We start from the raw sequence: 23,473 nt of genomic DNA on the forward strand, positions 1-23,473 counted from the left end.
GTAAAAATGTGCAGGTCTGTGAATATTTGAATAAATTTTATTTTGAGCAAAGTCTTTTTGCAGAACAGTTTCCACATATGTGATATGTGTATGGATGGAGGTTACAGGTACATAGTCCTAAGGTCCTATAGGTACATAGTCCTATGTTGTTCTCACAGCTGTTGTTTCCTTACCTTGCTCCTTTTCAGTTTATAGTCTTCCCAGTCTGGTTAAATTATCTATATAGAAACACTGTATGGATGTGGATCTTTAGTTTGACAGAAATATTATCGGAACTCTTACAGTTTGCCACTGGTTTTGAAAATCTTGGCAAGAAGCTTTGATACAGATTACATAAGCTCAAATGCACACCTATAAAAAGCATAAAATAGAGATGCCATTCATTGATTCCAGAGATAGTAAAAATCTATGGTGAAATTGGAAGTTAATGGGAAAATTAAATATTTTCTATGTAGCTGCAAAAATTCCCTATTCAAATTGCCCTAATACTTCTATCTACTTTGGCCTTCCAGGTACTGTGGAAACACATTTTAAAATATTTTCCAGGTGAAAAATAAGGGAAGAGATAATTACACATGCAAATTACACTGAAGGATTCTGTTGGTAACTGCAAACCACTTTAGCATTGCTTTTTACCTTATTTCAAAAACTCCTTGGTGAAATTATCGCTTCTCCAATGATTGCTTAATTATACATCTCTTCTCCTCTTTTATTTTCCTTTTAGTTGGAATTAAATTGTTGTGTCTTCTCTTCAATCTAGTCCTGGTGGAGCAGGATGTCCAATCGATTCCGCAAGCTGAAGTTGACTCAGACATTGCGCCATGGATTTCCTTCTAATCAGTTTGTGCCTTTTCCGGATGAGGCTGAACCATCATTAAATTCCACTATAAAAGTAGCCTCACAGAGTGATACAGACATCTCTGGAAACCTTGATGCTGCTCCAGCTTGGAACTCAAATAACAAAGCTAGTGGTAAAGGCAGAGTTGTCGTGTGGGAAATGAGTTCTTGTGGGGTGGTCGGGATGATATTATTTCTGATTTATTGGTTTAGTTCTGCTTTAGCTTAATATAAGTGAAAAACATAATGTATTTGTAGTCTGTAGAAAGAGAGATGTTTGTACTTGTTGTTGATCGTGCTGAGTGCTGTAGCATTTAAGCAGAAAATACTAATAGAACCATGTTACTGTTTTTTAGTAAACGCCATTAAATTAAGGCCAGTCACTGCAAAGTGTTAATATCTTCCATAAAAATTCCCCACTGTCTGAATGCAAAGTAAGACTTGGCTTAACTTTAGCTGAGGTGCATGGGAGTGTCACTGGAAATCCTCATACTGTGTGCGTACTGAGGGTAAAGCTGTTGATTGTTTAAAAACAATGAGCTAGCCTTAGAAACAGAAGTAGAAACATGTCAAAAACAAAACATAATTTATGTATTTTTCAGGTGCAAACACTGTGAAAGGAGAAAAGGACGATGAATTATTGAAAACTATGGTATGTTGCATTGTCTTTGGTGTTTCAGCCTAATTCAGAGGGTTGTGTACCTCCCATAATTTTTGCAGTTTTTTGCCTCCTGTCCAAGTCACTTCTAGAAAAAGAGCTTGTTTGTAGTCACTAGACATGAACTGATAGGCTTTGATATACCAGTAGTTCTTAGACTAGAAAGTACTAAAAGTAGTGTGATATGGAAGCTGTACTGACTTCTTTCAAGAGTTATCCATACCTTTGTTTGATCAGCAATGAAATAGTAAAATTAATGGAACAGCTGCTTAGTTCCTGACCACTATTATGAAGTGAGGAAAACATGGATGGAAGATGGTACAATGGAGATGTGAAATCACTAGTAGAGATAACCATGAAATATTTAGTTTGGGAGATGTATTTGTGTTATTCTGTTTCTTCTTTCGTTATGCTATAGCTTTATATTCCCCTGCAGCTTTCTCCCTGGTGATGTCATTAAATTTGGCTGGTTATTATCTTTATGTTCTTTCAAAAGAAGTTTGAGTTCTTTTGTAAGAACTTTTGATATGACTGACTGACAGAACTCCAGGGAGCAAAATCAGCTGAGGTGTTTTTGTCTCTTTCTGCAGTACACATACAACAGGAACACGCAGTTGCTCACTGTTTCCAGTCATCCTGTCTGGGAATACAGAGAGGACTGCATTGTTATTTCTTTGGAAATTCATTGTTATTCTTGTGAAAGTCAACTTGAGCAATATTTAGCCCAGTAATTGAAGAGACAGTTTTCTGCCGCTTAATGAGCTATATTCATTGCATCAAATGAATAAGCATAATATTGAGGGGTACCACAATGTTCATTGGTTTCTCTCTTGTTATTATGTCTTGTGCTTCTCCTTGAATAGTACTTTTGTGTCTCATTTCTGTTCTTTTTAAATGTGTTTTCATCTTTTTGCTTAACTTAGTATTTTGAAACCACATCACCAGGTCCCAGTAAACTTTCTTAAGAAGTGACTCTTCCCCCACCCTTTTCTTTGTTCCCCTTTCTCAGCTGAGGAGTAGTGCTCCATTTACCAGGCTGCCCAGTGATAAGCTGAAAGCAGTGATCCCACCTTTCTTACCACCCTCAAGCTTTGAGCTTTGGAATTCTGACCGAACCCGACTCAGCAAGGATGGCAAAGCTGAACAGATGAGAACTGCCTGGCCACAGAGAGCAGTCAAGCACGATTTTAACAGCAGTGGGAACTCTGATATAGTAAGCAAACTAAATGTGTATGAAAATACTGTGCTATGCCATTGCCCTGTTGAGTGGTGAGCCACTCTGTTTCTGATTAGAAATTTCTTTTAACCCACTGTTTCAGCAATGGCTTGTCCATTTAAGCAGTGCTGCTTAGGAAGAATGCACATGTGTATGTAAGGAGCATAATGAAACAAAAGTTCTGTATGAAGTGAAACAACATTTTTTTAAATTTGGTTTGGTTTTGGGGGGTTATTGATTTTGTTTGGTTTTTTGTTGGGTTTGGTTTTTTTGGGGTTTTTAGGGTTTTTTTGCTGTTAACCAGAACCACCAACAGTGTGGTAGAAACTGCTCTGACTTGAAAAAAAGACCAGGGACAGTAGAAAAGAATGAAAATTGCTCAATTTTTAGTAACTGAGCAGGAAGGAAGAAATATCAGTAAGACCAATATACAGACATAGTATGCTGAAAATTAGCAATAGATAAAATTGTAGCAAGTAGTGATCAAGTGGACTCAAAGGCACACAGCTTTAAATTGGAAAAAGTCTTGATTATTTCTGGTTTTTTTTATAGAAGGAGCTCTCCTGATTCTACAATGTTTTCAGTCAAAAGGCAAGCCAAGAGAAAACTAGGAGGTTTGTCTTGAGATAGGAAATTAAACAACCTTGACAGCCTTCTCTTTCATAGTTGGAGGATTTAAAGGAGAAGTGCTAACTCCCCTAACTGTAGACTGTTAATTACTACATGTAGAGAAGACCAGTCCAGAATTGTGTTTCAATGTCAGTTCTAGACATGGGACAGTGAAGACATTTAGGAGGAATTTTTTTTCTCTTTCCTTTTTTTATGTGGATGTTGGCTTAATACCAGTAGAGTTGGTTTAGGAGGAATAAGGCAGAATAAGGAAAGTGACATAACAGGAAGGTATGTGTTTATCATCCCAAAAAAGATGATTGTAGTAACGTAGCTGGATAATTGGCATGTGTATAAAGTGAGGGGTAGGGAAGGACTAGCCATCAGTCCTTCTGTGAGGAATGAACGATCTTGCTGAAGGTGTAGGAAGGAGGGAAACAGTAAGTCAGAGATGGAAGAAGTGATTTGAACAACAGAGTAAGAAATATTAAAAACCTGAGCTGCAAAAGCTCATATGTCAAGCGGCTGGCAGTGGCCAGTGGTGTAAAAGCAAAAGAAAAGTGGCTGAGGATTTGGGTAGTGTATAGCTGGATCAGTAGTGCCTCACTTAATAAAACTCAATAAAGTGGTGCAGCTGGCTGTTTAGATTGCAGGGAATATAGAAATGCAACTGGTGGAGAGAAAGTTTATATCACTTCTTGCAGCTTAGTTTGTAAGAAACAAATTATGATGGATGGGAAGGTGGTAGCTGTTTTGTAAGATGGGAGAGACAAAGCCGGGATTCTGCAGGACAGAAATTTCACATGTGATAATTTTTTTTCTTCTCTACTGCTCATAATACTGTGTATATCATCTCTCAGGTGCATCATATGTGCTCATTTTCGTTGGTCAAAGATTAAGAAGAATTAATGGCTTAATGTGTTGTAATTTATTTCATTGAATAAATGTATTCAGTATATATATATTTATATAGGTATATATTCAGTATATATGTATATGTAGAATAAGATTCTTTCTGATATCCCCTTTGTTCTTCAGTGCAAGTTTCAGAACTTGGGATAAAGAAAATAGCAGTTGAAGTTTGCTCTTTATTTTTCTCAATCAAGAAAGAACAAATTATTTTTTATTTTGTTTTCCAGACATCTGTTAGCAAAGGTACTAGACCAGTCAAATTGCCAACATTTGCAAGAAGGCCAGCATCTCCTTCAAATTCCAATAACTTCAACCATTCTCCCCATTCTTCTGGTGGATCTAATAACATTGCAGGAATTAACAGGCATGGAGGAGAACTGCATAACAGATCAGGTACCATTTTTAATAAGAAAGTAATTTGTATCTGATTCAGTTAAAAAGTTAGTGTTTGTGATGATGGTAGAAGATAGTAAACTTTTTCTGAGTGCTCCTACCGTTGTAGAAGCAAAGCTTCTGTAAATTTAGAGGACTCGGGATTGGACTTCAAACACTTACATAAGGGAAGAACAGCCTTATATCTGCTACAGAACTCTCAGTGGTCAGCCCATCTCATGCAGATTTTACTGGATTCACCCATGGTGGGTCAGGCTCATGGCACCATGCCTGTCATAGCAGCAGGCATAGGACCCAGCTCTTACTTTCTGCTTGAAATAAAAGCTAGTTTTCAATTAAAACCAAAGCTGCATGCATTGTACCTTGTAGTTGTTGAAGACAATGTGGTGAAGTGGCTTATGAACACTATGTCCAAAGGTATGAAAGTCAGCTCTGTGTGTGTATAGACAGGGCTGGCTTCCCTCTTCTGCTACTGTTCTTTATTCTGGAAGCTGCTGTAGAGATCTGAACCTTGCAATTGTCATATGATTCATCCAGACAGTTTTTAAATGAAAGTGAATGTTTGAGAGTTAACAAAAATATGGTTTCCTTTACTGGGTTTATTTTATTTTTTGTTCTAGGTGGCAGTGCAGATAATGTTTTGTCTCAGATTGCAGCCCAAAGAAGAAAAGCAGCAGGCTTACCTGAACAGAAGCCCAGCCAACAGCACAGTCCAGTCCAGTCAACTCCTTCATCTGCTGTGTCGGATTTGCAGTGTGCTCAGGTTGTTGGCAATGGAAATGTTGTAAAGGTAATGGGAAATGTAAAATTTTGCCCTCCAAATCTCTGTCATGGGTGGCTGGTGCACAACACTGCACAGCCAAAAAAGAATGAACACTTGTTATGTTAGTGGAAGCTTTTCAGCTCTACAAACCTTATTTTTATAAACAGAAGATGAAACCTAATACTAAAATATGATTTTACTTTATTATTAATTTCACTCTGTTTAAAAAAAAAGTAAATGTAATGCTTGATTTTTGGGTAGACCTGCACTATTACAGTTTCTCATTATTTCTTTCTATGGACCAGATAAAGTGTTTTAGGTTAGTTATTCCTGGATTTTACCCTGAAGTGGTATAGTTGGTTTCTCCAGCTAGTTTCCCTTCGAAGGCACAACCTGAATGCAGAGTATGACATAATTTGTACCAGGATATGGTGAGCACAACAATATACACATAACCAGTCTGCTCCACTGGTGTTATTTTTAAACAGTAGGTCATCACCTAAGTCAGGTTTTGTTCCTGAGGCCATGCTGTCTGTGCTGACTTACCTGTCAATTCCCTGGAATAGCTTTGCTCTCATTTTCATGCACATTCTTTGAAGTTCTTAACTGCTTTGTACATTTTTGATGGTTAAGATTTTAAGTCTTCAAGATCTGCAGAGACACAAATTGGAAAGCAGCATCATAACAGAAGATGTGACATACTCTTGAGAAATTGATGGGTTTATTTACATAGAGAAACATTGCATTTCAGAGAGCAAGAGAAAGAAAACACAAAATTTGGGGTTTATGTTCTAAATGCCTGATATTCTGGAAATGTTAGAATACGTGAGCAAGAGCAAAATTTCTCCAACTTTTGCTTATGTAATCTCCAAGCAGCTCATTTTGTTTTGCTTTGTTTGCATCTTTCAGTGAGATTCTTCAAATTTTACCTGAGGAAACAAAAATTACCTGAGTATAAAATTAATACTTTTGCAATCTCATTCTGTATTGTCTTATAGAAACAGTACACAATATTTATATTTAATCAGTACATAAAAATGACAAATGAAATTGCAAACTTGTTCAGAAATTACATGGAAATTTCTGGAGGACAAAAATCAGAAAAAGGTGCAACTACCAATGCTGAAACAGCTTCCATGAATAGTGAATAGTCACCTTGTCTCTGATATGTCAGTCCTGATTCTGGAGGGGCTAATGGTTTCTTTTCAAAGATGAGATTGAGAGCTAAAATTTCTAACTCAGCTGGACCACCAGAGTGTGAGGATTTATACCAATTCTTTGGCATATGGTAATCTTTCCTCCGTTTCTATCCTGTGTAACTGCTCCCTGAGTTATAAATGATCCATCTCTTTCTCCTGTAGACAAAACCCCTTTATCATCCTCTTCCCTCATTAAAGTCTTGTCTGCAGAGCAGCTACCAAATGCTTTTTCTTTCTGAGGTGGTCTGGCCAGTATGTTTTAATTAAACTCTCAGCATGTCCTCTCAGCTTGTTTTTAACTTGGAAGTAATTTCAGAAGAGCTCCTTGTGTGCCCCCCAAAAGTCTCATTTTTCTCCAGTTATATTAATCATCCCACCAAGAGATAATACCTGTGCCTGTGAGCTTTGGGCTGCAGATCCTGTGACCTTTTATTGCAACAATGCTGCCACTAAGAAGTTTATCTACTGTTTCCACTCACAGTGGGATACATTAGGGGATAAAAGAGTAGTGAAGTGCAATGTGCTGCAGATCATCTTCTGGAAAGGCTGTTCTTTGTACTGTTGAAAAGATTTTTAAACAATATTTATGCCACTGTTTTGGAAAGCCAACAGCTTTTTCAGTGCTCTTGGTTTAGATGTCTGGACAAGTTTCCTTTTATCCACCAGTAACAAAACATATCATAGTGTGGATCTTACTATACATATTAATGTATCACACAACTGAGGTGATTTTTGGAGATTCCTGGTGGGATAACACAATCAAATATGGATCCACATTGGCTGCAAAGGCTAGCAGTGTGTTATTGCAATCAGCAATGTAAATGGTGGAAATTTAATGTCTATGTCCATTGAGGAGTGACTTGTGTTGTCTCATTAGGTTCATGCTGTCTAAACTTGGAAATAGCTGATCGAAAAATGCAGTGATATTACACTGATCAATTTTGCAAAACTTACCCATGAGGGGTGAGATGGTGCAAGCTTTAAAGAAAAGAAAAGAAAAAAATGAATAACATTTTACAGGATGATGTAATTAAAATAAATGCAGACAATGTGCTAGGGAGGAATGACCGTTCTGCCACAAAAATGACCAATAACAATTTAGATGGAAATTTGGGACAAAGTTGAAATGAGTTCATGATGCTTTTCAAGGAGCTCTCAAGTTTGTATCATATTACATCTAGTCAATTCAGTGCAGGGCTAAGGAAGTATTACATTCTGACATAGGATAGAGTAATCGAAGAATGTTACCACTCAAATGAGTTTTATCTTTTAAATCTGCATCTTTTTCATTAACTAGAAATGTTCCATTTGTGCCACAGCACAGAAGCAAAATTGTAAAGACAGGAACCACAGTCATTCTCATTTCTTGAATTGTTACCTAGATCAATTTTTTAATCAGTTTGTTGCAGTAGCCTGGGTGACAAAAGGTATTTAAACTCTGAATTCAGGAATCCAGTAAAAAATCACCTTCTTTTTCGGTTATACAGTGCAGACATCAAAATGTATTTGTAGATCAAAGAATTTAGGAAATGACGTGCAGTGATGGTTTTTGGAAAAGTCTGTTGATATGTGTACAAATATATATATTCTACTACCCATTTTAACTCATGTATTTTCCTGTTTTCCATGGCTACAAATGTATCAAATATTTGCTAAATTATTAATAAATCACTTGACTCCTGTTAGATAATAATAAATTTGAGGGTTGGCTGGAAACTTCCATTCCAGTGCAGCAAGGGGCTTAATGCGCCCAAAATTTAGTTTGTGCTTGCTACAAGTTTCTGGTTAATCCAGCATGAAGTGCTACTTTAAATTAACATCTCATATGTTTTGAAAATCTTTAATTGAGTCTTAAATCTATGAATGAAAATCCCTATTTTCAAGTCAAAGTAATTTACTTTGTTTCTGTTATTAAACTGTTTTTATTTCTAATGCCAGTTTTACTTCTGCTTCTGCACATTCCAAGGGAGGTGGGGACGTGAGTGAGAGACTGTGTGGTACATAGGTGCCACCTGTACTTAAACCAAGATAGTCCTTTTAGAGAAAGAAAAATTGTAGTGCTTGTGGACAGTATTTCTTCACAAGAAATAATTTTCCTATTACAAAATTACAGCCTTAATAATTGTATTTTTCTTGATAATGTTGAAGAGACACTTTAATCTGGGATAAAATCACTATTGCTTTTATTATTTTAATATAGGTCAAGCAGAAACTTCTGGTTGTGACTACATGCTCTCAGAAATGATACACAACTTAAGTCATGTTGAAGCATCATGTATAGGTAAACAGTTTTGTGATTTTTTTTTTAACTCAAATGATTGTATCATTAACTGCAGCAAAAACTGGAGATGAACAAAAGACCTCCATCTGGGACTTCATCTACATCTAAAAGCACATCACCAACTCTCACACCTTCTCCATCACCTTCCCCATCTCCAAAGGTCCAAAACGCAGAGTCCTCTGTCTCTTCTTCTCACAGACATGCCAAGAGCAATGGCTCCAGCAGTGGTACTATTACAGAGGATGGTGAGTAGCTCACTGCAATTGCAGCTTATTCCTCGAGAATACCATGTGTTTAAAGCTGTGACTATACTGGACTAGTGTGTATCTGCAGGAGAGTGAGGTCTCCCTTCTTTCTAGAAAATATATTATGGTGTTTCATATAGTGAGATTGATTCTCCTGCACTAACTGCCTTTTTCTCTCCCAAAACCTGGGATTCTTTCCATTTTACAGAGAGACTGGTATCACCTCAAAGCTAGCATATAGGTGGCCACATTTTCCCCCTTCGTGGCTTAAGTCCTGTTTGCCACCCTTTGCTGAGGGTACAAAATGCACTTTCTCCACACTAGATTTTTTTAATTAGTAAATGAAGAGAATCATATCACTACAGAGATACATTTTTCATCCACAGCAAGTCATAGCTACATGAAGAACTGTAGTGCATTTATTTTTCTGAATTGTGAAAATAACCTTATTACAACCTCTTTTTAACTTAGAGTCCTAAGAAAGAATTATGATGTTACTACTTTTCCTGTAAGATTAGTATCTTTTAAATTAGACTTTTAGGTCTAGATTACAACATTTTAAAAGTCATTTACTGCATTGGAAACAGAGTATTAATAACTTTATTTTCTCTTGTAAATATCTCAAAAAAAAGTGAAGAAAATAACATGACTCAGAACCTTTTAAATAAGGAATGCAGGCACTTTGTACTATTTTTGTTTTTTCTGAAATTGTCTCTTTTGATTTTGGTTTATTTTCACTTACGCCGGCTTTGTCCATTAACACTAATTCCATTTGACACTGAAGACAGGTGATACTTGACTTTCTTTCTGTCCTCTTCTTATGGCTTAGCTGTAACATACTCTAGTGACTGCTGGAGCAAATCCTTTCATGTTTAGTGCCATTTTATAATGACATCTTGATAACATAAGTGTTGCTGATTTAGAGATGCATAAAAGCAAGAGAGCTCACTGTTGGATAATGAAGCAAATTCCCCAAGCCATCAGCTGCTCTCATCTCACTCAGTGAAGCTCACTTTTGTGACCGTGCACTAATGCCAGGATACCGTGAGTTCCCTTGTAGCAGAGGTTGTTTGTCAGAAACCCAGGTAGCTCTTGGTTCATTGTGTTTGTAAGCTTTTGTAGTTAAGTGCTCCTTTAATTCAAGGGCTTCTCTTACTGATGTTTGATTCAGCAGCAGCAGTACAAATGCTGATATGCCAAGCAGTAATGAGAAGAATAAGTACAGAAGGTCTGTAGCGTTAACTTTTCTTTCAAGTGAACTTAAATGAATATGAAAATTGACTGTTACTGTGAAGGAACAGTAGGCAGCAGCATTCAGAGGTGTTCTTTGTTTCTTTTTAGGCAACCATTTGGTGGACCATCAACAACTTGGCCCTATTCTGAGAGCCAGTGATGTAGAGAATTATGAAAGACGAAACCATGTGAGAGTAAAAGAGGGCTCTGAAAACTTGGAAAAAGGTAATCTTACCTTCTACTATAGAACAGTATGAAAGGAGGTGCTAAATAGGAGTAACATGGCAAAAGCAGTAAGAGCTCCGAGAGCCTTAGCTTGCTCCTGGCATGGAGGTAAGCAGACAAGGTAAGTGTAGAGCAAATAGAGTGGTGAAGAACAGGACAAACATGTTAAACAAGAGTTGTAAAACTGAGAGGTTTCAGGGTTTGTTCAGCCTTAAAGTAATAGTACAGGAACTGGAAGAGGGCTAGAGGAAGAGAAATCATGAAGGGCCTACTCTGAAGGCGTTCTCTGTATGTGAAAGGTGTTTGGTGTTATAATTGTTTATGACAATAAGACTGAGCTCAGACACCCTGAAAGTTTCTTCCCATATCATGGCCTACAGTTCTAATCACACCAGCATGATGAAAAATGAGTAGGGTAACTAACAATCTCTAAGAAAAAGCCATTAACAATATACCTTAGGGTCATCCAATGAGAATTCTCTTTTCTTTCTCTAAGATGATATTTTTCATCAAACAATATAGAGAAGTTCCCATGATACATTTTTAAAACTGATTGCGTTTTCCCATGGAATAATGTCAGGGTACTAAAGCTTTTAGTCTGAGACCATGTCAACTTTTGCAAATCATGTTAGGCATACCAAGTTAGTTGAATTTAAAGTTAAAAAAAACCCAACAAAATCCGAGCAGAAAATAAGACTTAACTAGAATTTTTCTCTTCAGTTGTCTGTGGACTCTCCGATGTAAAGAAGTCTTCCAAAATAGTAGACAGAGGTGTGTTTATCTCAAGGTACTTGATGTCTTTTGAGAAGCTTAGAATATGAGATTCTCTTTCATGTTTCTAGTGATGATGAAAGAAAAGGGAAGGTCAAAAGACAAAGAAGTGAAATAAGTGAAAGAAAAGTATATTTGGTAATGGACTAGTGATGTCTTTAAAATGAGAGTTAGTTTATATGCAGAATATTAAATGTAGTCTTGTTTTATAATGTAATAATTCATGTTCTTCATTTGGACTCTTGACTACTTAGTACTTAAGGGTTAACTTAAGTACTAAGTACTTAAATACTTAACTGACCACTTAGGTACTCAAGGGGAAAAACCAGTTAGTTACTTGTGACAGCAAAGTAATAAAAAGAAAACTTTATGTAGTGTGTGATTAAGAAAAGTAATGTCAGGTTTTTCTTATGCTCTTCAGCTAATCACATTTTTTTAAAAGTGTAGGAAGAATCACTTTCGGGCCCTTCAACATTTAATTTTCTTAAGCTTTTAAAGGAAAGACAGTATTCAGAACTCTTAGCCTTGGAAGGTGGCCTTGTAAAACTTAAATTCTGTCCAGTTTTCATCTTAGCTGGACTTCAGCTGTCGTTGTTCAAGGTGCCTGGATGTTGGGCCCATAGGAGAAGAGGGTTCAGAATGACCTGTGCTGTGTCAGTGTTTTGAATGAGCTGGTGTGTGGTTGCTTGCTCTACTCTTTGCCTTCCTGGATGATGACGTAGAAATAAGACTTTGGGTTCCTTGCCTGTTTGAGGAGTTCTGCTGTCTAAACCTGCACAATCTGGATCAGCTATCTGGGGCCAAGCCCCCTGCATTTTAGGCATTGCAGTGCCTTAGTTGCCCTTACTGGTTTGGTTTTGTAAGATCCTTTTAATGAGGTAGAAAGGGCAATACAACGGTGTTTATCCTAGCAAGGTAAGACTAGATGGAATTACAGTATATGTAAGTAGGTGAGAACAGAGTAAGCCAATGTTTCAATTTCTGAAGGAGAATAAAGGGGTTGGTTTTTTCTTGCCATAAATGACTATGGGAAATAGAGGCTTTAATATGTATTTTCAGTTTATAATGCTGAGGTCGTTACAATATTTTCTAATCTATGGAGTTGACTTTTTTTTTTCCCCTGTTATTACAGATGAGCTGACTGGCATCCTTAAAAAATTGTCACTTGAGAAATATCAGCCTATATTTGAGGAACAGGAGGTATGTCTTTTCTAAAAGATCTTTTACTGTTTTAATGAAAGTAGGGTATAAGACGTTGCATCAGATTTGTGATCCAGAATCAAGTTCTAAAACTAGTCCTGGTTGCAGAAAGAACTTTGAAACCTGGACCAAGTGGTATTTGTGGCATTCTCCAGAATAATGCAAATAGCAGAGCTTTTTACACTTAACCTACAGCTTTTCTATACACAGAGGTTTTTTTCTCTCTGTTGTTACACTCTGCTTTTTGTATATATGTCTGTATCCAACGTGGCTAAACAGTTCATAGGACATACTGTATCATCCCTGGAACCATAGCTGAAACCTCATTTTCAGAAGGAGAGCAGCAGGGTGTGAGTCACTGAGATGGCTGCTTTATCTTCTTTATCCACTGTGCATAAGCAATAGTGAATTAAAGTGGGGAGCGTAGGCATCATGATAGATTAGAGCTGTGGCATTGACTTGCTGAAGGATGCAATGACAGGAAATGTTGCTGAAAATAAGTAAAATTAATTCATTACAATGTTTAAGGCAGGATCAGATGTGAGCAAATACTGTGTGTTTATTTGATCAAAGAAAAGGGTAGTGAAGGGACATGCCATAAGCTGACATTGCTACAGAGTTCAAAATTCAGCACAGGCCCAGATGATTTAGCTTCATCACAATAGATTGGGATATTATTGTTCCTCAACATGATAGGCAATGGAGCATTGTGTAGAAATTAATATACTTAGTGTGGGAAGGTTGTATCAATGTGGAAAGTTTCAGATTTTTGTTCTTATCACAACCCTATGGATATGTTGTAATAATAAAAACTGTTACCTAGGTTTTTCTCAGGAGACACTGGAAAAGTATACACAATATTCTGAAGTTCCAGAAATACTTAGGGGGAAAGGATGAAGAAAAGAGAGAAACCTTAGGTTTATTCAAGTAGCTGCCACTGTAGGCAGAGGAATTTCTGTGGAGACTGTATATTCTGTATTAACAGAACTTGATGGGCAAAAAACCTAAAAATCCATTAATATTTTAGGTGTACTGTCATGGTTAGTTGAATGATTAACAGCAGTTTAGAAGCCTTACAATAAAGTGGTAAAGTGTGTACTATTTGGTGCTGATAATTAATTAAAAATTCTTTTTGCACAATATTTACATTAAATCTATGCAATTAAAAAAACCCAACAAACCACTTTTAACCTGTAGTAATGAATCTTCACGTAGGTAAATTCGTCTTACCTTTTTTCTTTAATTTCTTTTTTTTTTTTAAATATGCAGGTGGATATGGAAGCTTTCCTCACACTTACTGATGGTGATTTGAAAGAGTTGGGTATTAAAACAGATGGATCAAGGCAGCAAATTTTGGCAGCTATTTCTGAACTGAATGCAGGAAAGGTACATTTTAAAGTACTGTACTTAGTAAATTATTTCCAAGTTGAAATTCAGTTACAGGTGTTAGTTAGAAAAGGTAAAATAATTTTTCCAAACGTAGTGTTTTGTGTATTTGACTAGTAAAAAGTCTTCCTTTGTGGCATTTCCTGTTCTCTTTCAATAACTCTTTCCTAGTCCAGTGAACAAGCTACTTGTAAACATGAGCAATTTTGCAGTTTCTGAATACTGATTTCAGCAGTGCTAAAAAGAATCATCTGGCTGCAGTAGTGCAGCTAGAGAATGCAGTATAAGAGAAAGGGTGTCCTTTGGTCAACATAAAAGGTTTTGATTCCTCCATGATTATGTGAATAGCTTTTCTCTCATTTCGTACACTTTTATTGCCTTGGAATTTTATGTTGACACAAACTAATCTGCTGAGAATGGTGTACAGTAAACAGTGCTCTTGCCAGAGGGATTTTATACTTGAACATGACTTTGATTAGGCTTGCTGATGCTTCTCAGCAGCTTTCTTAGATTTGAGGTCCATTCCCTCTCTGACATTGGAAGTTCAGAGAAACAAAACACAAAGACAATTTCTCTATGTCAGTATCAATAGTAGTGATGAGGCTAAAAATTAGGGGAGGTGGATGATGTTTCATACTAAGATATGCCATAAAGAATAGGAAGAAAATAATGGAAATGTTTCTATTGTTGTCTGGTAGTTTCAAAAAAAGATTACAAGTTTCTCTATATATGTCTGTAAGGTAAGGATTTGTTGTTATTTCTGATAGTATATGGAACATAGACACACATATTTACACACTTGTAATTTATACATTTGTTGTGTGCTCTTAGTAAATTCATCTTTTAAACAGAAATTTAAGAATACCTTCTTTTATTTTATTGTTCTTTTACAGGGTCGAGAGAGACAGATTTTACAAGAAACTATACACAACTTCCACTCTTCCTTTGAGAGTAGTGTTAGTAACACACGACCACCAGGTCATTCCCAATGTAAGTAGCACCTGAAATTAATGAAAAAATGTATTGCAGGTTGAATCACAGAATGACAGTATCAGTTAGGTTGGAAAACACCTCTGAGATCACACAGTCCAACCTATGACCAAACACCACCATGCCAACCAGATCATGGGACTGAAGGCCAAGTCCAGTCTTTTCTTAAACACCTGCAGGGATGGTGACTCCATCATCTCCCTGGGCAGCCCATTCCGATGTCTAATCACTCATTTATTGAAAGAAATCTTCCTAATGTCCAAATGTGTGGATATTTTATTTAGTACTGGCTGGAAGACAGAATGTGACAAACAAGACAGCTGCTTTCCTGGCTAATGATGTGTGTCTCTTGCTGAGACTGTAGAGAAGATTTCAGTATAAAAAGTAGAGGTATCTGTAAGATGTTTATGCACCCTTCATTACTATCTGAAATAAGGATAAGATTTTTGTTGTGCATTACTAAACACAGAAATGGATGTAAGTATAGCAAACCAGAATATACAGTATGCTATCTATAGTGTCTGTATGTATATATGTAGCATCAGTGGGAGGTGTTCCTGTATGATACATAATTAACTTTAGCATACTCTTTATAGGAGACACTTTAGTATGATCAGGTAGAATGAATATATTCCAGATTTACAATTTAACATAACTATTTAGGCAGCTATGTTAATTATATATTTATGTATGTATGTATTTAGTTATTTTGCATAGGTGATATTTTTATATGATTATCTATAGTTGGTTTCTTTGGCATACATGTATTCCAAGCACCTGTGTTATGCTAGCCAAGCTAGAAAAACTGCCTTTTAAAATGTACTGTCTGTAACCAAAACATACAGGAAGGTGTTGCTGACCTGTAATAATTGAATACATTTCCTATACTCCCAGATATAAAAACTGCAAATCTCCGTCCTGCCAGCCACCTGAAACAAAGGCAGATACTCATCTATTACTCCAGATTAAAGCATAGGGTGTAACCTATTCCCACATGCACTTCTGTATCCATGTTTTAGTAGAAACAACAAAAGCCATTGAACAGCCTTGAGAAGTTCAGCCATGTTGAAAGTGCTTCTTCTTCAATTGTTTATTTTGCTGCCTTCATCTACTCACAAAATAATTTCATTTGTTTAGGGGCTATGCTAAATAATTCAGGTATTGTATACTTTAGGAAACATTAATAATGAGCTAGTCCCAGTTGTTCCAATCTCAGTCAGCTGCATTTCACTAGATATGTGAAAGCAGGTGTTGGCTGTTGACCTACTAATGTCTTGGGGCAAACTGGGAATTGCTTGGGTAGTTAGTGAATGTGGGCCACTTCCAGTGTTCTGTGTAGTCTGCTTGGCTGACAGCCACAATCAGGTATCTCTGTGTGCATTGTGCAACTTTCCATTCTCAGCATAGTCAGCATGTGTGGGAACTTCTGGATATCTCTTGGTAACATCCCAGAGCTGAAGACCTCTTCTGTAGGTATTACTAGGTGAGCAGAAGCTGTTTGGGATTTGATTACCTGATGCAAAGAACTGGAATTAATCAAGAAGCAAATAAGCATAGAGGTCTAATGTATCTCCAAGCAACTTGCTGACCTTAAGTGTCTTGAAGGCATCAAAGGACAAGAATGGTGGCTCAGAGCTGAGGAGAACTTCCTTTTGTAAGAATGGAGACAACAGTTGCTCCGGTTGAGCTTCTGACAAGAGGCTGCAAGAAGGCTGCCATAAGAGATCTGACTTTTGGGTTTTTGTGTATGAGAGCTCCATGATACAGATTTGGCTATGAAACAGAAACAGAAGCACTAACAGAGAAGAGGAAGACAACATATAGCTAAAAGAAGTTTCTGCACCAGGTAAGCTGCTTTTTAATGTAAAAAGTAGCAGTGGAATCCTTATGCAGTCTCTGGAACTTGAAGTAATTTCCAGGAATGTGTAATATTTTAGAACATAAGAGCAGCTGTACCAAGTCAGATCCAAGGTCCATACAATTGTGTTCAACTTTTTCATCCAGTCTCATCTGACACTGATTTGAAGAGCTACTTACTTTCATTTGCTGTGAACTTGCCATGTCCTGATTTCTTTTGCTTCATCATACTGGATCAGAAGATACAGTGAGCAGTTGTTTCCTCTTCACTGCCTCCATGCCACTGATGTTTTTACAGATCACTATGATATTCTTCTTCATTCATGGTTTTTTTGAGGGAAAGGCTTATAGGCTGCTTTGTCATTCCCTGTACCATAGATTTTCTAACCTCTTTTCCTTTTCTGCTGTTATCTTTTCAGACCTGGGACATACCAGCCTAACATACAGTATTAAATATGTAGGCATATTATGGATTTACATGACAGACAGTTGTTTGTTTTTCAGTTGTGTTCTCTGCTTTCCATTCTCTTGCTCTTTCCTAGTTATTTCTGGTACTTTGATGTGTTGGCTGTCATTGAAGACTGAATTGGTATTAATTCAAATTACCTCTTACAACCCAGCTGATCCTACTGAGTTTGAGCTCACAACCTATAGTTTTATATAAACACACATACATCATCTTTTCTGTTTGCCTTAGTTCATATTACTTATCTTCGTATTACTTTATCTTCAACAAATTTTGTCACTACCTTATTGTTAGGCACAGATGTCATATGAAGTCTTTTTGCCAGTCTTCTGTTTACCTTTCTTTTTACTTACATGCGTAACTTTGGAAAGTTTTCCCCTTCACTCTCTGTGCCCTTTCAGAATCATACATTGAATATACTGTTCATATCTTGAATATCCTCATGCAGATGCCTATGAAATACTAGTGGTGAATCTCTCTACTATGGAAAAAAATCATTATTTACTGCAAACTTCTGTCTTCTGCCTCCCTAAGAGTTTATTTATCTACACAAGAAATTTTATTTTTACCCTGTGGGTTCCTTATTATCTTAAGGGCTAACCTTGAACCTTGTGAAATGCCTTGTCAAAATCCAAGCATCAAATGGACCTCTTTAATCTACAAGACTGTTGGCACCTTCAAGGAATTCTAGTAGGTTGGTGAGGCAAGACTTCAAAATCCCTTCTTGATTGTTTCCAACAAAATTTCAGATTGTTACAGGTTTTACTGATCTGGTTGGTGTTACTGTCCAGCTCACTGGTCTCTGTTTCCCTACATTTCCTGTTGAACCATTAAAAAGATTTGCATCACTGTTATCACATCTCAGTTATGTGACAATTTGAATAACAACCTGTGTTCTGTACACAGCAGTTCAGCTGCTTAGTCCTGCTTCTCTAGGACTAAGAAATTTGCTATTACTTGCTTTGTGTATCTGTTTCATATTCTTTTTTGCTAGTACTTCAGGTTAAGCTACAAGACTGTTGTATGCAGTTGTATACAAGACTCCCACATAAAGGTTTCTGAAATGGAATCCTTCCACCCCACCCCATGCCAGGGACACTAGGTTGGGCTTTGTGAATTCCTTGCTCCAGGCCTTGCCTGACCTGGATAAGGCAGAGGAGTGTAAATGATTCAGAGGTTGCTGGACTCCCAAGCCATTAGGTTTGGAAGCACCATGAATTCTGAATAGGCAAACAGTACTTGCTTGGGGAATGTTGCCTCCATCTCTTTTTTCAGTGGTAATTAGTTGGTCATTTTTAGAAAATACTGATAAAATTATTCATTCCAAGAGTGAAGGTTTTAGCGGGTTTTGACACTTTGCTGGTTTGACTACTATTACATCTTGGAAAATTGACAATGCACCCTGGCCATGATAAGAGAAACTACTAGGAACATACTGCGTCTTTATAACCTAGTGAATGTGTCCAGCAAACACAGAATTACTGTTCTGCTTTGCCATTTAGAGCAGATAACCAGCCCATGGAGGCATGAGGCTCTGAGGAACAAAATCCTTTGTCTGGACTCCAACTTCAGTGAAACAGCAAGTGGCAGCATGAAGTCCAGCTTTCTGAGAGAATGGGATTTAACAAATAATAGTATCCCAGGAGGAGTTTCTGTTTGTGGTTTGAGGTGACCTTACAGGATTCTGGTAAAAAAAGAAAACTGGACTTTCTGAATGCCTAGTTGCCAGGACTAATTGTTTAGTTTATTTTTGGGAGCCTGTGTTAAGATTCATGCTCCCATTAACTGAGTGCAATCAGGAGGTTGAACAGATCTGACAGTGGTCAGCAGGTTAATTGAAACAAATGACACCAAAGAAGACAGAGTTGCATTTCAACACAAACTTGCCAAATTGGAAATGAAAAGCTGAAAAAAGGTCATGTGAATTCATAAAAAAAAAAAAGGGGGGGGGATGGGGGGAGAAAAGCAACTGAAATAATTTCCTCCAGAAGAGTAGACATAAAATCCTATGTGTTAGTTATTGTAGTTATAATAAATGTGCAAAGAAGTGTTACATGTTAAATCCTCTGATAAAAAATGGAAACACTTCATGAAAGTTCCCTTTCCCATTTATGGCTTGCAACAGAATTTGCCATTTTTACAAAAATTACATGAAAAATGCAAGACAGCATCCAAGGTTTATACTTGGAAGGACACAATCTTTTTCTGCTAGGATATTTCTTAAACTCATTATGAAAAATCCCATTAAGATTGGTTGGAGGTAAAGCTAACTACCAGTTAACTTAGTTTGCCTTTTAATGCCAAGTTTATTGGAATTTCTGAAAGAGAAAGATCAGCCTTGTCATTTAGTACAGGCATCCAGCTGCTCTCCCCCATCTAAACAACACTTCTGATAGGTGGGAACAAAAGAGAAAATCCAAACATCTGGTAGAAGCAATGAGCAAAGGCAGGAGAATAAACTGAATATTCTCCAGACAAAAGTTTAAATGAAGTGTAGTTATACCTATGGTGAAGAAAGAATGTGATGCCATGCAGTCTGTAGTTAGTGGAAATTCTCATCCTCCAGTTTCTTTTCACATACTATAGTATGTTATATGTATCTAGAGATACATATGTATCTGCAGATACAGAATTGTTTGTGTATTTGCTTTTCATTTTTGGATTCAGGCTCAAAAATATCCAATGGAAATTATCCAGCAGAGGGAGAGATTGAAGAGAGAGAAGTAAAAATAGGAGCAAAATCAATACAGACTTGCATATAAAAATCATACAGGATTCAGATAATCACTTAGTGGAAAGGTACACATTGAGAAAAGAGGGATACTCCAAACTTTGTGGCAGTAGGTGACTTTTTCACGTGAGTTTGACTTTTTATACCTTCTCCTTAAAGGAGATGGCTTAAGATGAGCAAAACGAATTACAGGATCAAACTGTTAGATACTGGTATAAAACGTACATTGGCAAATGTGGGCCTGTTTCCAGTAGTAGTGGAATTACTCTCTTGTTTACAGTTGTGAGTCTTGCTGATTACTGTTTTTCAGACTTCTTTTTTTTCCCTCTTACAGCTCCTGGCTGCTCTTTAAAACCACAAGAAGCTGTTTCTTCTAAGAGGTAGCTACTGGAACAAAAGTGGTTTTTATTTTTTATGGTGAAGCTTGGCATCTGACTAAGTAAATCCATAAAAATGAAAATTTGAAAAGTTAGTCCTGACTACACTGACATAGGATTTTTTGCAGTAACCTGCTTAAAATACAAAACCCACAGAAAGGCAAAGAAAACACTAAAGAGATTGCCCATATAGTTCAGCCTAAGTGTTGAATTGTTCAAGGCATCAGTGGTCTGAATTTAAGAAGAGCAAAGCCAGAAGAGCAGGAAGAATGGGTGAACGTGCAAGAAGATGGATGTTTCATTAAACTCTTGCCCATAGATGAAGAACCCACAGGAGACCTACATGGGCACAAGTCAAGAGGAGCCAAAAGCGTGGAAGAAGGCAAGGACACCACAAATTGTGACCCCTGCTACATGGGGAAATACATAAGCTGAATATGCCTCTTTTGATTGGATACAGATAAAGTAGTCTAGATTGAAAATGTAATGATTTCATGGGAAGAAATAAAAAGGGGAGAAGTAATGCTGCATTCTTCAATAGCCAAAATATATTTTATCTATTCAATATTATGAGGTTAGAACAGCAGTAAAAATAAAAACAAAGTACCTATTTGTAAAAACAGCACTTTATTTGAGTAAATGCATAATCTGTCACCAATATTTAAACAGAAAGAATGTTAAAATATTTCATGTTGCTGACTATTTTTTTGAGAATAAAACCATTTACATGATATTGGCTGGGGTTTTTTTGAATAGTAACACTAGCATATCCTTAAAGATACATTTTTATAATTTGATTTTGTAGCAGTTTTGAAATGAAAGTTACAGTAATTACAAGTAGAAATAATTTTCTGCTTAGTAAATATCATTTTTGTTAAGCAGTTAAAATGCAAATCATCAGGAATTAAAATTCATCAGAAGCCTCTGACACTATATTTATCTTTCTGAAGACTCAAGTACTGCAGGTAAGGGCAAGAAGATCTCGGAGCTCCAATTACCTGAGTGCTCTCAGTATATAACTAAAGGTTTTACATTTCTCCATGCTCCTGAGAGCTCATGGCTGCTTTTTATGCCTTTGAGAGGAGGTAAGTTTGAGACAGAGTCCTGTATTGTGTGTCTGTGTGTCAGGGCTGGCACGGGCAGCTCTTTAAACTCTGCTGTAGGCAGCGGAGGTTTGGTGGGTACCATCACCAGGGCCTCAAGCACCAGTATCTCACTGGGCTGGACCAGAATTTGATTCAGTTTTTCAGACCTCCCCTGGCATTTGCCAGGCCCTGAGGTATCCAAAGCACCCAGAAGGGATGCCAGACATGACACTATGTGAGGGTTATGATCAGGTTATTCATTGCAGCCATTTGGACAAAGAGACCATTCAGAGATGGGGACTGTAATTTCATTGACTTGTCCTGATTTGTCACAGACTTTCAAAGGTGAAAGCTTTTTTTTTTATTCCTGTTTACTGTTCATTTTCTGTGTCCTCCTTTTCAGTTTAAATGAAAATCTTTGTTGGCAAACTTTGCTTACCTCATAATGAAAAGTGATACCTTCTGGGTTTTACCAAATAAGAAAATCCTACAAAAACCAGTTCTTGTTGTGATTCAGTCTAGTGTTACAGGCTTGACCAATCTGGAGTTATTAACCTAAGATTTTGCTGAGGAGTACTGTTATTTTACAAGAAGCTTTTATAAGTTTCTTTCAGTGTAATTTTCTTTTTCTGTACTTTGAGCATTAATGAAGATCTGATTTTAAATAAAGATACTTTGTTATCTGGAAATTATTCAAGCAGTCATCTATCGTATTTCTCATGCTTCAGCAAATGCCTTAGAAGCCAGGTACCTTCTCAAGGGAATATCTTTGGTTTCCAGAGTGAAGGGGAACATAAGAGTTCATGCAAAGAGATTTCTTTAATACTGAGATCAGCTTAATTTACAATTGCTTGGCTTGTCTGATTCTGACACTAATAGCCTCAAACTTGCCACTTTATTTTATTTCAAAGCCCTCTTGGCAGTACAAGGGTACATTTAGTGGGAACAGGCTTTGTCCATTAAAACTGAAACTTCTTGTGCTATATTTAAAGCTCATTTGGAACACTTAATTTCCAGTCTCTCAGAAGTTTGTGTTATTGAAATAAACTGTTAATGCAATGTCCTCCTTAAAGTGTCACAGCAAGGAATTGTTTCAAAGCAATTTTTGCCACTTGTCATTCACAGCATTCCAGTGTGCATTAAAACTTCATGGAGTTAACATGCAGTCATAAAAACAAAAGCAAACAGATATTTGAAGTATGATTGCCATATTCCCAGCATTGCACCTATAGCATTTTAAATGGCCTCTTGCTTATCTTGAGTTTTTATTCGTAAGTATTTTCAGAATAGGTCTGTCTGGTCTTAAGAGGAGTGGGATATCACGACTGTTAGCAGAAGCACAGGCTAGTCCTGTACAGGAGCAGGGTTCTTGAAGGTGATGTGTTGATGTGTTGGAAAGCAGGCCCCTTCAAGTCTTCCTTATAAATAGCCTAAAAATATTCTGTGTTCATGTATACACTTGATGCATGGCTGTGAGTTCTTGTTTTTAATAAGCATTTGTGATTTGTTACCCCACAGAATCAGTAGCCTCCAATTAGTCGGTACACAGATTTCCTGTTTTTCTGAGTTGTGGAATAAAACCATTGCACAGACAGCAGCTAACAGTGTGCTGGGTTTGATCACAACAGGCCTGATTTCAACTGTTCTCCACAGATTTCTCCATATGTTTTTTTCCACGTCACTCTCTGCTGCCATGTAGAATGGCATTCTTCCTAAGAATGGGAAAAATTAATAAATGGAAAATAAATTGAATAAAAGCTAGAGATAGAAGTACAACTGCTGGATTGGGATTTCTGAATTTCTTTCCAGGATCTGCCTCTTTTTTAGGTTTTTTTTTTTTTTTTTTGAATACTCAGAATTAATATTGAATGCCTTGGGAATCACTTACTGCAGCAGCTCAGGATGCCAAAGCACTTACTGTTTATCACAGACTTAGTTCAAAATCTTTTGCTCATATACCTTTACTTAGAGCAAACAGAAAGTGTCATTCTCTGTGCTAGTAATTAAAAGGCATAAGCAGAGATCCTGTTTTCCAGCTG

The 23,473-nt window shown here is 36.9% G+C and overlaps 1 protein-coding gene across 3 annotated transcripts in view; it reads left to right on the forward strand.

Moving 5' to 3' along the window:
* Positions 1-22,087, forward strand: part of ANKS6 (ankyrin repeat and sterile alpha motif domain containing 6) — a 41,391-nt gene extending 19,304 nt beyond the window's left edge. Inside the window, exons 7-17 of one of the 3 annotated variants that reach the window (XM_054284946.1) lie at positions 761-971; positions 1,440-1,489; positions 2,505-2,708; positions 4,460-4,625; positions 5,246-5,415; positions 8,924-9,113; positions 10,455-10,571; positions 12,475-12,542; positions 13,812-13,928; positions 14,822-14,918; positions 20,307-22,087. In XM_054284946.1, the coding sequence (XP_054140921.1) occupies positions 761-971; positions 1,440-1,489; positions 2,505-2,708; positions 4,460-4,625; positions 5,246-5,415; positions 8,924-9,113; positions 10,455-10,571; positions 12,475-12,542; positions 13,812-13,928; positions 14,822-14,918; positions 20,307-20,356 (1,440 nt within the window). In that variant the 3' untranslated portion in view covers positions 20,357-22,087. Of the gene's footprint in view, positions 1-760; positions 972-1,439; positions 1,490-2,504; positions 2,709-4,459; positions 4,626-5,245; positions 5,416-8,923; positions 9,114-10,454; positions 10,572-12,474; positions 12,543-13,811; positions 13,929-14,821; positions 14,919-16,391; positions 18,232-20,306 lie in introns of those variants that run through there. The other 2 variants (XM_054284947.1, XM_054284945.1) reach the window with 2 other exon arrangements.
* Positions 22,088-23,473: the final 1,386 nt, after the last annotated feature.

The sequence above is a fragment of the Melozone crissalis genome, unplaced genomic scaffold, assembly GCF_028551555.1.
Source record: "Melozone crissalis strain CALT ecotype California unplaced genomic scaffold, PUWL_Pcris_2 ptg000042l_1, whole genome shotgun sequence".
Taxonomy (NCBI): Eukaryota; Metazoa; Chordata; class Aves; order Passeriformes; family Passerellidae; genus Melozone; species Melozone crissalis.